At 38.0% G+C, this 14,360-nt stretch overlaps 3 protein-coding genes across 3 annotated transcripts in view; 1 reads left to right on the top strand and 2 right to left on the bottom strand.

The window, feature by feature from the left end:
• The first annotated feature begins 3,674 nt into the window (after positions 1-3,674).
• On the top strand, positions 3,675-4,712 carry LOC123982207 (gastrin-releasing peptide). Its single transcript, XM_046067629.1, has 2 exons — positions 3,675-3,984; positions 4,432-4,712. Exons 1-2 carry the CDS (start codon positions 3,831-3,833, stop codon positions 4,710-4,712), a joined length of 435 nt encoding a protein of 144 aa, XP_045923585.1. The 5' UTR covers positions 3,675-3,830.
• A 2,353-nt stretch (positions 4,713-7,065) lies between these two features.
• On the bottom strand, positions 7,066-9,286 carry rx3 (retinal homeobox gene 3). Its single transcript, XM_046067411.1, has 3 exons — positions 9,028-9,286; positions 8,443-8,678; positions 7,066-7,509 (listed from the first exon to the last, which is right to left on the bottom strand). The coding sequence occupies exons 1-3, from the start codon at positions 9,284-9,286 to the stop codon at positions 7,066-7,068; spliced, it is 939 nt and encodes a 312-aa protein (XP_045923367.1).
• A 3,064-nt stretch (positions 9,287-12,350) lies between these two features.
• Positions 12,351-14,360, bottom strand: part of cplx4a (complexin 4a) — a 6,439-nt gene continuing 4,429 nt past the window's right edge. Inside the window, exon 3 of the mRNA XM_046067280.1 lies at positions 12,351-13,407. Coding sequence (XP_045923236.1) covers positions 13,180-13,407 — 228 coding nt within the window. The 3' untranslated portion in view covers positions 12,351-13,179. The remainder of the gene's footprint in view (positions 13,408-14,360) is intronic.

Below are 14,360 nucleotides of genomic sequence, written 5' to 3'. Positions count from 1 at the left end.
CCTCCTGCCTCTCTACAGTGTGACTGATTTCAGTGCAGTAGAGGAGGCTGAGGTTGCCGGGCTCCCCACCCCGAACAGAGACACAGTCACATGACATCATGTTGTTTCCAGTCATGTCAGCTACAGGACGCAAAGAGGAGCTGGTGTAAGCATGTCATTTCCCTCAAATTCCAGTTTCCTGCACAAGATAAAACTTTTAAGGGAAAAAGCATGGAACCTTTGGTTTGAATATTTCACACATAGCTTTTGATGAAGAATTGGAACAAGCTGCTACAGAATATAAATGTGATACTGTCACACAATGTGGAATAAGATGCTTTTAAAAACCTTAAAGGGGAAATATAAGTGGGAAAGCTGGATTTTAAGGAGTTATGGGGTTATAGTTAAACATTCTGTGTCAAATCAACCCATTGGCAAACAATAGAAGTAATCATTTACATGCTCTCTCCTCTGTGTCGCAATATGTAAGTAAAACAATATGTTTCTTTAAATCACAGCTCTACGTTTGAGGTCCCTGATTGGACAGCTGCCAGGTGATTTAGTCAAAACTGTGACGAAGAGCAAAGACTTCATAATGACAATCTGTCCTTTTTAACTGACACTTTCCCACTGAAAGGCCTTCCTTAAATGGCTTTTACTTTTCATAAATACAATATTATTACAGTCATGCCACCACCATCAGAACACTTAATGTATCATGACATTTGAAAAGAATAGAAAATAGAAAGGACATTATTTTAACAGCTCAAAAATAGAGAGCTTTTCAGCATGAGATCACTTATAGTTCACTTAGACATCCATTACATATATCAAATTAGTCTGAAGAAACATTTCACATTATAAAATTATTGTATTACGTATTAATATTGTTTTATAAGATAAGATGATAATAAAACATAAAATACTGTAAAGATTTGTAGATGTATATAGATAGATAGATAGATAGATAGATAGAGTATACACACACAACACTGACTGAGTTCTCCCTAAATTCACCGCACAGTGCCATCTGCTGTTTCCACTCTACAGTTGGAGTTATTGTACCATCTTACTTTTAATGGATTATACATAGCAGGCGATACCAATGTATGGAGAACAATAGTTTTTAAAAAATGAATATTAAATTGGAAAAGCTCACTATTCAAACACTATAATTACCGTTTAATTGTGTGGCATGAAATTATTTCACTGATCAAGGGCTGGCTGGCAATCAGACACGAGTGGCATGAGTTCACTAAGAGGGTGAATGATTAAAAACTCCTTGGCCTCTCAGTATGCGGTAACCTGGATTTGACATGTTTGAAGTCTTACTCATTGTTAAGTAAAGGGTGCAAGGTGGAAATTCACTTCCCCATTATCGTCATACCAGGGTCTCATGTTTTATGTGACCTGACAAATACCCAAAGGAAACATTTCCAAATGTTACTTACTTGCACGCTCTCCTTATCTCTCCTCATCTATTCTCTTCCTCCAGCAATCTGTCTGTCAATACTGTCATGAAAGGGATCAGTCAAGTATGACAATTTCACACAGGCACATGCGTGGGGGCCTTACGGTGTTGAAGGACTGCTTAATTCACACTGTTGATCTTTCCAAAGGGATAAATACACTGTAATAAACTATACCAATAAATGATGTGGACTACGCCTTACAAGGGGGTATGCTGCTTTGTCAAATTCTTGTAACTGAGCAAGCAACAGGTGTTGTCTGCAGCAAAATTATTTGTCATCGTCGATCATGGCATCTTGTTTGACTTGTGTTCCTCCACAATCACTGTTTTTTTTTGTTTGTTTGTTTGGTTTTTACTTCTGCATCATATCCTCTGCTCTGAAAACAAGGTGATGTTTAGAAAACTGCAGTGGTGCAAGTACGTGAGTATATCTTATTTGTAGCAGCACAGCAGATGTCACAATGAAATCACAATAAAAGAGGTGTCTTTGGGGTCTAATCTGCGCTAGAAGGCTTTTCTATTCTATTCTTTTCTGATTCATCGGCTCCTTATCTGCAGGTTTCCCCAGCTCCTTTGACTAAAACATTTATTGGTTAAATATACACTATAGCCATTAGTAGAAGGTAACATTGACTACTTAGTGCTTGTACTGTAATTGACTAATCAATTTATGCTACAATATACTTCACAGACAAATACTATACGTTTTACTGACAACTGTACTTTCTAGTTACTTTGAAGCACAAGATTGTACATAATAAAAATGTTGGTAACAGGTTAATGCATCCAAAATATAATCCCATAATATGATATATAATAACACAATACGGTGCTTTTGATACTTTATTTGCTGACAACACCTGTGTACTTTTACTCATGTAAGAATTCTAATAGGACTTGTAACGGTATTTATTACACAGCAAAAAAGTCTGCAGAGTTAGGTGGCTTGGGGTGGATGGAAAACATACTTTAAAGCAGGACACCACTGTATGTTTCCCATTTCAAACTGTCAATGTTAAGTCGTGCTAACCCTGACTAAACAGGTCATCATTTGTGAAAAAAGTTGTATAAAGTATTTTGTGTCTCCTGATGAATTGCTTGAAGTGATGTCACTTGAGTCAGCGTGGTTGGAGTTGATGACTACAAGTGTGAAAATGAAAAACAAATCTGAGGGTGTGGAGTTTGAAAGAAGTGAAGTCTGTACACCTCCTTAGCTCTGCTTGAAGCTAGCGGCTCAAGGCTACATTAGACACTACTAGCATAACAGCCCAAATCTGTCAGTGCTTGAGTTGCATTGTGGGTAATATAGGCACCGGGTTTTGTGAAGGAAAAAGAATGCATGGCAGATAAACGACTATATGCCTGTTGTTTTTTTTAAACTATCCCTCCTGAGCTTAATAGTGTAACAGGAGAGCAATGATAAATCGGTGGCGTACTCCTTTAAGTAGGCCTACACTTTTTTTGCCATTGACTTCCATTTTCTGCTACTTTAAACTTATACTTGACTGCATTTCAGAATAAAATATTAAATTTTTTACTCCACTAGGTTTATCTGAGTCTGGATCTTAGCTGTAGTTTCTGGCTACTTCGTAGATTGTGATTTAACATTGAAAACATATTATCACTTTATAAAATATGATGTATTACCATTGATTAAACGGCCCAACTGTAGCCACATAAACTAGTAAACTTGTTCAACCTCAACCATCTTCAACATTAAAATGCTTCTTACATGTTAGCTCAGTAGTAATAATTAAATCATAGTAGGCCTACCCTATGCTATAATAATATAAAGGGGCTATTGTGCATGATGCATGCTTTAACTCCTGACAGCCGACTTTTAGTAGGCAACATTTTGCTGATAATACTTACAATATAAGAATTTTTCATATTCACTGGATTTGAATAGGCTACTTCTTTCACTGCCATTGCCAAGCTTTCCCTCACATGCCTGGTGAGACGGAAGCAATTACCCAATTACGTCCGTCATCGTGAAATGACGTTGACACCTCCTGCAATCACCCGGCAATCTCAGGACCAACAATAGCGAGCAATAATAATAATTAAAGGCGATGGATGATCATTTGTCATCATGACTTTCTCATCCTGGTATCGGCACCGTGGTACTTTTAAAAACACCCGCTGACGCGCAGCTGTATCAAGAGGGGCATTTAACTTTCATCAATAGTCATTTCTATCAAAGGCATCGGGAGTGAAACTTCAACAAGTCTACAACTGCAGCCCGTCCCCCTTCTGCGATATTGGTTCACAGAAATAAAACTCGACTATGGTGGAGCTTTTCTAAAGTTAGATCAAGCTGATTAATTGCAACAAAGGATTATTATACCGCTGTTTAGATCTGACATTTTCCCCTGAGAACATGGGCAGACCGTGCATATGCTTTTCATGGACTTGCAGACCGGTGTGGGCAGTTTTTATTATTCTGGCTACAATGCCTTGTGTGTTGTACTGCTCAGATAGTCCAGCAGCGGTTGTTGGCAAAATGTATCCACGCGGCAATCACTGGGCAGTAGGTAAGAGAAACTCAACATGTTTAGTAGGATGTGTAAAGAAAAAAAATTATTATTCCTTTTGAAAATTTGATTGTGCATTTGCTTAATTTATTTGTGAAATATACTCCATCTTTGGCGATAATATTTAGATCAAATCATAGGCTATAACAAATATTTTAAACATGTTTAGAACTCCTTCAAATCCTGCTCGTTTGAAAGCATATTTGCTCATTAATAACAATAATGATCAGCTCTAATAACTAATAGAGAAAAACTGAATTATTAAATTACAGCAAACAAACACACCTCTTTTAGATAAGAAAGCCGTTTCATGAGAGACATAGCCTACTAAATACATTGCATTAGGTTTAATTTACAGTTTAATTACAGAGCCTATCGTCTCAGTGTTGTTTAAACCCCAGATTTATTCCAGTTCATTTATACATCCCATCATGTCCAACTCCCCAGGTCATTTGATGGGGAAGAAGAGCATCGAGAGCCTGCCTGAACTGCAGGAGACAAACAGTGACTACCTCACACCCCCAGAAACAGCTGGGCCCACAGAGCCGGACCTGTACGAGCGTCTGATGGAGGCTCTGATGCAACAAAAGAACCAAAAACAGATGATGCCTCAAACTGCGGACGGGCTGTTCCGGCTGCGCAGCGGCTGGAGAGAAGAGGACAGAGACAAATATCTCAGAGAGGTCAGTTTGTGGATTGTACCTCTCCGTTATCTTATTATTGTCTAATGTCTAATCCTTCAGATGTTACCATTTAAAAAAAAACAACATTATATGGTTACATTTATTTCTCCATTTCATCAATGCATTACAGATGTCAGACCTGCTTCTCCTGGCTTTGAAACTCCAAGACAATGACTCCACCTGAATGCAAGACGAATTATGTTTGTCATCATTATCTAATAAACATATTTCCGGTAATTACATATCCTCACTTTGTTTCTGCTGTAAGAATATACTGGAAATCTAATATTTAAGCTTATCTAAGTTTATTGTCTCAGCAATTTCTAATGTGTAATTTGCATATCATGCGGGAGTTTGATTACAGCCTGACATGACAAGGTGTAGCCTACATGAGCAGAGAATGCTGAATAAATTTAACGTTGTGATAACTGCATTGTGAATGTCTAATCGTGCTTTGGACGCCACTAGTGGCCTTTCATTTAATTTTTTGGATGTGACGCTCATGAAGTTCACTCCACCTGTACAGGAACCAGTTTGTATCACCAGATGGCGCACAATATCCATTACGAGAGCATCTTTAGTGCATGTTACATTTTGAGTAATTTACCAGTAAGGTGAAGCATGAATAGTGAACATGATCATAATAACAGAAGAAAACAGATAACCAAACGCAGTTTATGCTCAATTCAGTGAGCTTTGGTGCTGTCTTTTCTCATCAGGACAACACAAACACAAAACACCCCCAAGTGTGTATTTAGGACAGTAGGATAGATGATGATGCGGACTATTATTAGCCCTCAGGGGTTGCACACAATAGGAAATGCTAATTGAAACAATTTGGTTACACACATCGTTTTTCTTAAAGCCAAAGGAAAGTTCTCTCTTCTGTCCTCTTCCCTCATTTGTCACGGATGATTGGCGAACAATAGAGGTACAAGCCACTTTCACCCCGTCATTATGAGTCTAATCCCAGGAGCGAATGGGATAAAGTTTACAGGAGCTAATGAGGAGGAAATAAGTGGGCTGACAAACTCATTCTGTAAAACAGAGGGAGGAAGTCTGGGAGTTTAAGCTTCTTCTTTATCACACTCATGCTCATTAATTAAATGTATAAATGTTATGGCTGTGTAAAACTTGAAACCATAAAGACAGTAAATGGATTTTATGATCCAAAGTTGCATTTACAGTATGATGTGGCTCTGTTTGAGTGTATTAGACTGCATTTCCAATTTTACTTAAGTATAAAATAATTATTCTTGAGAAATTACAGCTGAAAATGTCAGCAGGCTTCCCTTGATCACCCGCTTTTCATTTAGTGTTGAATTTAAGTTACTTGCTCTTTCTGAAAAATGCTTTTTTCCCAAACTGATAATGTTAGTGGAATCCACCACTGAGGGGTGCTATACTCAAATTTTACCCCAACTAATGTGGGCTGAGCTTTGACCCAGCAAACAGATCATGCTATTCTGATATATTTCTGCTATATCATTCCTGATGTACACACATATCTTTCCATTCTGTGAGACATTTCCGACACGTTTATTTGTCTCAACTGTGACAAATTGTCTTAAAACTTGATCAGCCACTATTTTGTTCAAGGATTTTACGTATAAAGTTTATTGTACAGAGAAAACATTCACATTTGTTAAAATCTTTCATGAGTGAAGATCAAAATCCAGCAGTGGAAGAAGAAATATCCAAATGAGCAGTGCTCCATTTACAAAAGTAGAATAAATACTGATGCATACTGATGGACTGGCAACATCACACTGGATAAGAATGAGACTGGGCTGAATGAATGTAAAACTTTACAGTAAAACACAGCTTGCAGAGAAGATAAAGGAGAAAAAAAACACTATATAATCAGTGTTCATTAGTTTCATATTTTTACAGGAATCTCACAGTTAGTGTCACAGATTTTCAGATAGTTTCTTATAAGGGTAAAACTTTACTTTAAGTCCCCTTATTTAGCACTAATAAGCAGTATCCAAACATTTAATAAATGGGTTATAACACATTAGAATTTAGTCATACGTTTATTAATGTACAGTACTTGCTAACAACATAATTTATATTATTATTTTACCATATTGTCATTCATTATCTGTGTATACAGCAGCCTCCACTTATGGGAGCTAACAGGAGGAGTTATAGTTTTTAACAAACATATATCTACTTACAACCACATTGTAGTGTGTTTACTGCTTATGAATGCTAAATAAAGGGAGTTAAAGGAAAGTGTTACCCTTATAGGTGACGAGGATGTCTCTAATCCTGGATGCCAACTGTAGATTTCCAAAGTAACAATCCCGTCAGCATGAGGATGAAGTCAGTCTTTCAAAAGATGCGGAATGATGTATTCTGGGTTTTGATGTCCGTTCTTAACCTCCACTCAGCATCACCACGTCTTCCCAATAGACTGAATATGTTCCTTGGCCTTCATCCTCAGTGAGGCAATGCTGGAGTTCCTTGGATCAGCTGAACACTGGTATGCCTGGGGCGGGGGGCATATAGAGCCCATGTGGGGCAGGTGAGGGCTATGTCCCAGCGGCGGGGAGTTGAGGAAGGAGGCCGGCAAGGAAGAGGGCATGGAGGGGGGAGGAGAAGGGGTGTAAGTGCCCGGGAGGCCCTGGGAGCCAGTGATGAAGCCCGGGAGGGACTGCAGGGAGGTGGAGGTGGTGATTGGGGTGGAGAGCCAGGGATCCAGCTGCAGACTGGAGCCCAGGGAGCTGGTGGGAGAGCGGCTGAAGGAGAGCAAGGTGGAGGTGTCTTGGAGCTTGATGGAGCCCACTTCCAGCTTCTCTTGCCGACGCCACTTGGCCCGCCGGTTTTGGAACCACACCTGAAAAAAAAGAGAAGGAATTAGTTATTTTCAGTTCAACTCAATACATCCCTGCAATGACACTATGTGCACACACAATAGACAGGAGAGAAGTGAATAAAACACTCTTAAAGCTAAAACCTATCAAAGGCTTTAAGCTTTAAAACAAACTGTAGCATTTTTAATGTATTATATAAAATATAATATTGCATGAAAGTAAATGTATAGAAATGTGGAGGATGAGATATATAATGGAAGATTTTAGCTATTAAATGAAGCACTTTGCATTCAGTTGTAAAGCTATAATCAATAATTAGTGATTGTCACAAACATAATATTATAAGAAATTGATAAAAAAAAAATCAGTTTTGTTCAATGTCTGTGAAAAGAGCCATACCTGAAGCAAGTAAAACATTCTGTAAAAAATTTTGATCTCTGGAGCAGTTCCTCCAAAAGTCTTCACTGAGCTAAAGGATTTAAGTAACTGTGGACTTGCACAGTAAAAATGTGTGAATGATGGGCTCTTCTACTGAAAAAAAGTCATTCAGTTTTATGTTTAGAATTTCATGACAAGTAAAATATCCATACAAATCAAGTTCTTGTGAGCAATAAATTATATTAATTATATTACTAATATGTTACAATGTGTGTCTCTAAATTTCTGATTTATCTCTTAATAAATATGTTGTCATACTGGCAGATCTACCCAGAAGAAACTTTTAATGCAAACCTATAAGGATGTCATTTTGGAAAGATTTTTTTCTTCTATTGTTGTAGACCTTTTTATTAAATATATTACAGACGTTTTTGTGTTTGTGTTGATGGAAATGCATATGGCCATTTGTTATGCAGCCCTGCAGGCCTATGGGCCGATTATATGCGTACGCACTGAGAAAAAAGTGGTCACAAAAAAAAGAAAAGAAATGAAAGTGGTCACATTTTGGGGACATATACCTGCACGCGGACCTCCGGCAGGTTGACTTTCAGCGCGAGCTCCTCCCTGCTGTACACATCCGGGTAATGGGACTTTTCGAAAGCTCTCTCCAGTTCGTGAAGTTGGAAGGTGGTGAATGTTGTCCGGTTCCGACGGTGTTTCTTCTTGGGGCTTTCATCATCGGACAGCCTGCTGTCTCTGTCCGGTGAGTCCGGACAGACAGAGGCTTCAGCGGTGGTGCTGGCGCAACACACACCTGCGGAGAAACGACCGGAGTGAGGACCGAGAGAAGAGACCTGCGAGTTTCAAGTTTTAATATGTTTCCTGAAATCAAATTCTGACGATTTCAAGTAAAACTACTCTTTTTTTCAATTTTGCCTATCAATGTGTTTATTTATTAATTTGAGGATTTTTATAGGCAGTCAATCTGCTGAACGATTAAACAGTTTGCGCAAAATTCAAAATGACACCTGACTCAAGAAAAATAATTAGCCTACTGGATGATTTTCTTGAGAAAAAAATAAACAGTGTTATATTATCTAAAGGTTTTAAAATGTTTGCACTTAAATTGACTTTGACATTTGCAGAAAACTAAATTCACTTACTGTCAAAACTTTCTGAGGAGTGACTTTTCTTCATTGGGGTCACTATAACATTCCGCTCAGCATTTTTGACCAGGACCTTTTCTGTCATGCTGTAGGAGGCTGACTTGTGATAGATGGTGTCCTCTTTAAATCCCAGTATCGCTTCTATGCTGTGGATGGTGGACGCGTTGTCCCCGAGGCTCTGGACTGAGCGTGCGGAGGGAGACACGCGCTCATCCATCATCATCATCACTTGGGAAGTTGATCCAAGAAGCCACATTGATCGGTGAAGTCCAAAAAGATGGACAAATGTACACACACTCTAACTTATTTTAAAATGTGTCGCCGCTCTTTTGTTTGGTAAAGTTGGAAGACGTCAAATCAGAGCCGAGGGCTGCGGGAAAACTTGCGCACAAGATACACACCAGTAAGACCGATCTCGCTTAGTGAATGTGGAGCATCTTCAGAGGGGGCTTTTAAAGTAGTGCCTGCTTTAAGACCCCCCCTGCCTCGTGCGGCACCCCCGCTGCACGTCAGAGAGGGGCCGTCCTGTTGGATTTGGCCCTGGATTTAGGGGCCCGGGCGGGCAGGCACAAGCGCACACCCTTCCTAACTCCTCCTCCCCATCTCAAGTGCATCAGTCAGTGCTGGCTCTAAACCTACTTACATAAATCTTAAAACCATCTTTCTACTCCTCCAGATGTCGCGTTCATGTCAGTCTGGGAAAAAAGAGGAAGATTAGGCCCACAGATTAAGGTACAACAAAATCATAATTACAAGATTTCTGGTCAGGACACGGATTGCAAAATGACAGCTTAATATTTAATCAGAGATATTGTCGCAAAACCGAATAGAAATTTCACTTAGTTGAAGAATTATTTGTTTTATGAATCCAAAGGAAATATTCCATCTCCCAAGTCCGTGGGAAAGACGGTTGGCGTCACCAACATCATGCACCGACCTGACACATGTTGAATGAAAGGAATTTAAATTTATAGGCCAATTAAAAATCAATTAGCTACATCATGCAGCCTACTAATTGGTCACAAACTTAAACCACAAGGAGTTTTTTTAACCAGTTTCTTATAGGCTTGAGTCAGAGGGTAACAATGCCCAAACAATAACAAATTTGGGTTATAACCACTTAACAGCAAACAAAGATTGACAGCAGTGTGGTAATCCTGCTTAAGGGGATTACATTATTTTACTCAAACGAGTTAAAAACCCCTAAAACTATTTAGCTTTTCCTAATTACAGAAGGTGACCTTATCCTTTGTTTGAGAGAGGCAGTGGGGTGGGGGTGGAGGTCAGAGATGAGAGATGCTAACTGAGCACTGTTTTAATTAGCACCGAAATGTTGTGAGGCTGACTTTTTTTATAGTCTACAGCAAAACTCTTTAAAGAAACTCTCCTTTTCTTTTGTTTACATCTGAAGATAATGATTTATGGCACACACAAACACACACACACACACACACAGAGCATGATCATTGCTTAAGCTGTATAATTTTGGAAAAGTTTGAAGTGATTCAGTTTTATTGTTAACATGTCAAATAGAGATAAGAAAACTTTATTGTCCATTAAATGTAGGCCTACATAAAATGGAAATTTGTCTGCAGCATTCTGGCAACAAAAGAAAAACCAGACAGTACACATAAAACTTTTTTTTAAGAAGAGAAACCCATATATAAAAAATATCTAGAGATTTCTTTCTCATTAATTCAGTGCTCAGCTGCCAGTTAGCCCTGAAAATATCCCACACACAAGCTGAATGAAGCTTCAGTATGATAACCTCCAGTGTTAACAATACCGAAACTGATGAGACAACAAAGACAAAGACAAAAAATATCTTGCAAGTTTCTTAGACTTATTCAAAAGTATGTGTGGTAAAATCATCTCAGCTCAAACTTCATTTGAAAGTCTTTGTCCTTCAGTCCAAACAACTTTTCCAAATCTGAGATAGATCATGGCAGTGACCAACTATGTGCAAAGTGATCATTCTACATAAGAGTTTGAAGCTTTAAAGGAACAGTTCAACATGTTGGGAGCTATGCTTTTTTGTCTTCTTGCGTAAAGTTAGATGTGAAGATTGATGCCACTCTTGTATTTGTGTGGTGACTGTCCAAAAGTTAAAAACAATCCACCTGCAAGCACCTCTCAAGCTCATTAATTAACATTATATCTTATTTTAAGCCACACAAAAAACTAAACATAAAAATGACAATATTTTGGGTTTACAGGTTTCAGACCATTTCTGTATTGAGAGCAGTGACTCTGTTTTTGTAAAGATAAAACAAAGGCTGGTAGGTGTATTTTGTTACCTTCAGACAGAGCCAGGCTAGCTGTTTCCCCATGATTCCAGTCTTTGTGCTAAGCTAAGCTAACGGTCCACGGGCTGTAGCTTCGTATTTACCACACAGATACTGTATGAGAGTGACATTAATCTCCTCATCTGACTCTCTGCAAGAAAGCAAATAAGTTTATTTCCCAAAATGTCTAACTGGCCTTTTAAAGGGTGTCTTTGTGGCCAAAACTTGAACCTTGCACCCACCAAACACCACACACAAATGCAATTGTTGACTATTCAAAGAAGAATATGACAGGCTTGTATAACATGCCTGGCTGGTAAATCAACTTCCTTTCCCAAAGAAAGAAGAATGAGATATCTGGTATTGTAAGACTTTGGTTTGTTCTGTGGTATTCCCATCTGGGGAGAGAGAGAGCGAGAGAGAGAGAGAGAGAGAGAGAGAGAGAACACTGGCTGACAACCTGGGCTATGCTGATCCTATTAGATGGTAATCTCCAGACTTTATAAATCCACAGCCGTTTATACTTCGGTTCATGTACAACCCCCCCCCCGCCTAACCATTGCTAACAAGTGTTTGGATAATGCCCAATTAAATAAAGACCTATGTCTTTATTCACTTATTCATTAACCCTGATTCAGGTTATTAACTGTTGCTTAATCTTAAATGTTTAATAGTTGTTCTGTGTCACTGACCATTTTGAGGATTTGAGAATGAGAAATCCAAAATCATACCCCATACAGCAACATTACAGTTAATAACAAGGTGTCTTGTTCCAGAATCAAGATCCTTGATAATTTTAATTGATCACATTTGGCTTACATATGTAGCTTAGTAAAGACATGAAGATTGAACATTTGTAAAGCTGCATTTGACGGACACATGAAGAAACAAGTTTTCCAGGAACCCAGCTTCACAAAACACGCAGACTTATTTCATGTATTCAATATACATCTTTATTTGAACAATACATTTGTTTTCTCACTTCAAAGTACCTTCATTTGTTTCATCAGTATTTATGTACATGTTTTTTTTTATTTCTATGGACTAAATCATTCCATATTTTAAAATCATGAGTTGTGCAAATGTCTCTGCAAATGTTTCAGGCTCATTACGATTAAAAGGTGAATGTAAATCGACATGTCAAGATTGTCTGCTTGGTGATAACACTGAAACAAAAAAAAATCTAAACATCATGATTAATTCACACCACATACAAAAGAAAACCCTAAAATAACCAACAGATCAAAAGGGAAGTTGAAACACTCAGACAGGATTGAATTTATAACTTAAATAAGATTTTAAGCAGTTAGATTTTAAGCAGTTATTTATTTTAGTTATTTATTTGACTGAAAATCACACTTTTAGAGACTGTACTGTCTCATGTCACAACAAACAGAGAAAAAAGTGAACACTGTGTCACAAATAATCATCATTTTTGATTTTGTGAATGTAATGTGGCCATGAGCGTGGTGTGAAAAGCAATACTTGGCTGGGGAAATCACTTTTCTATTTAATTTATCTAAAGAAAACGGCCATGAGGGAGAGATGGGACACCCTGGTTGTCATTTAAAGTATTTTGATGATAAGTTGTAAATGACTACCCATTCAGTAACAAGCTAACAGGGAAACTTTTACACTATATCCTTCAGTAGATGCAGACTGGTAGCAGTAATAATGAGTGTCGTTTTTATTACAGAAAGACAATTTGCCTTTTTAGTGCTTATAATAAAAATGAGTGCTTTGTAGGCTGTTTATAGTGAAACTGTAACCAGACTGCAGATTCACAGAAAGTGTTGAAATTCATTCTCTTGTGTTCTTCTCGTCTCCCTCCCTCTTCCTCTTCATTATTCAAAACACAGACCATTCACATGACGGAGCACTTCTCCTCTGCTTTGGTCTTCAGCTCGGTGACGGTGGCCGAGGCCTTCTCCTTCAGCTGGTCCATGTCCATGTTCTGCAAGTTTTGAAACTGGCCCATGAGGGAGTCCTTGCCCTCCTCCTCCGTGGCGTCCTCGTCCACCATCTTGAGCAGCTCCTCGGGCACATCCACGTCGTCCCCGGCCATCTCAATCATGTTCTCATCCTGCTCGCTCTGCAGACGACAACATCGGGTGGAAAACAAAGTCAGAAGCCAGAAACACAGACTTATGACAGGAGTGGATTTTACATTCAGTGTGATTATTAATATTGAAATTGACAAGTCTCTGTTTTTTTTACTATAAAGTAACAGAATTGTCCTTATTTGGTTTGCAATATCTTCAGAACATGAAACAGGTCACGAAAGTCTTCTTTTACAAAGGGTTTTAAAAGATGATGGGTAATTAAATTGAGACATTTTTAGATTTACAGCGCTTATTCAAAAACAGTCACACATTCTTCTCTTAAATTAATTAAAGTAATAGATTAGTTTAACATAATTCTCCATAATGTCACTTCAGGTTGTATATGAACTATGTAACAGACATGATGATTATAACAATATAAAATAAGAGGTGCATGTAATGTAATCCATTAATTCAAAAATGAGATTGTTTGGCTTTGAATTCAAATTATAAGCAAGCGAACAAGCAAACTAGGGAAAAAAACAATCAGGTGAACTCCAGGATCTTAATCTACATTCAAGTAGCTGCACTCGAAGATATTTTGCTGTCTGTGTTTTCTACATTTTTGTAAAGCAGAATCTCCTTTACTTTAATGTCCGCGCTTCATGTGCTGTTTAAAGCTTTTCCAACAAACTCAGTCTAATCACTTATAGATGCAGAATAGTCATGCAATAGGTTAGACTGTGACTACTTTAAATGTCAATCTGTGGGATTATCTCAGTCCTGCTTTAGCCTTTCCTCTCAGAACCCCAACGATAGGCTAAAGATATCTTCTATAGCATTTCACGAGACTCTAATGCCATTAGACTAACTGCACCAACTACTCATACTGTATACTTTATACTACCATTAAACATATATGTATATATATATATATATATATATATATATATATATATATATATATATATATATATATTTTTTTTTTTTTTTTTTTTCTCCC

Source organism: Micropterus dolomieu, linkage group LG13 (genome assembly GCF_021292245.1).
Source record: "Micropterus dolomieu isolate WLL.071019.BEF.003 ecotype Adirondacks linkage group LG13, ASM2129224v1, whole genome shotgun sequence".
NCBI classification, from domain to species: domain Eukaryota; kingdom Metazoa; phylum Chordata; class Actinopteri; order Centrarchiformes; family Centrarchidae; genus Micropterus; species Micropterus dolomieu.
Note: the sequence above shows the minus strand (reverse complement) of the source record. Positions and strands in the feature narration are given on the sequence as shown.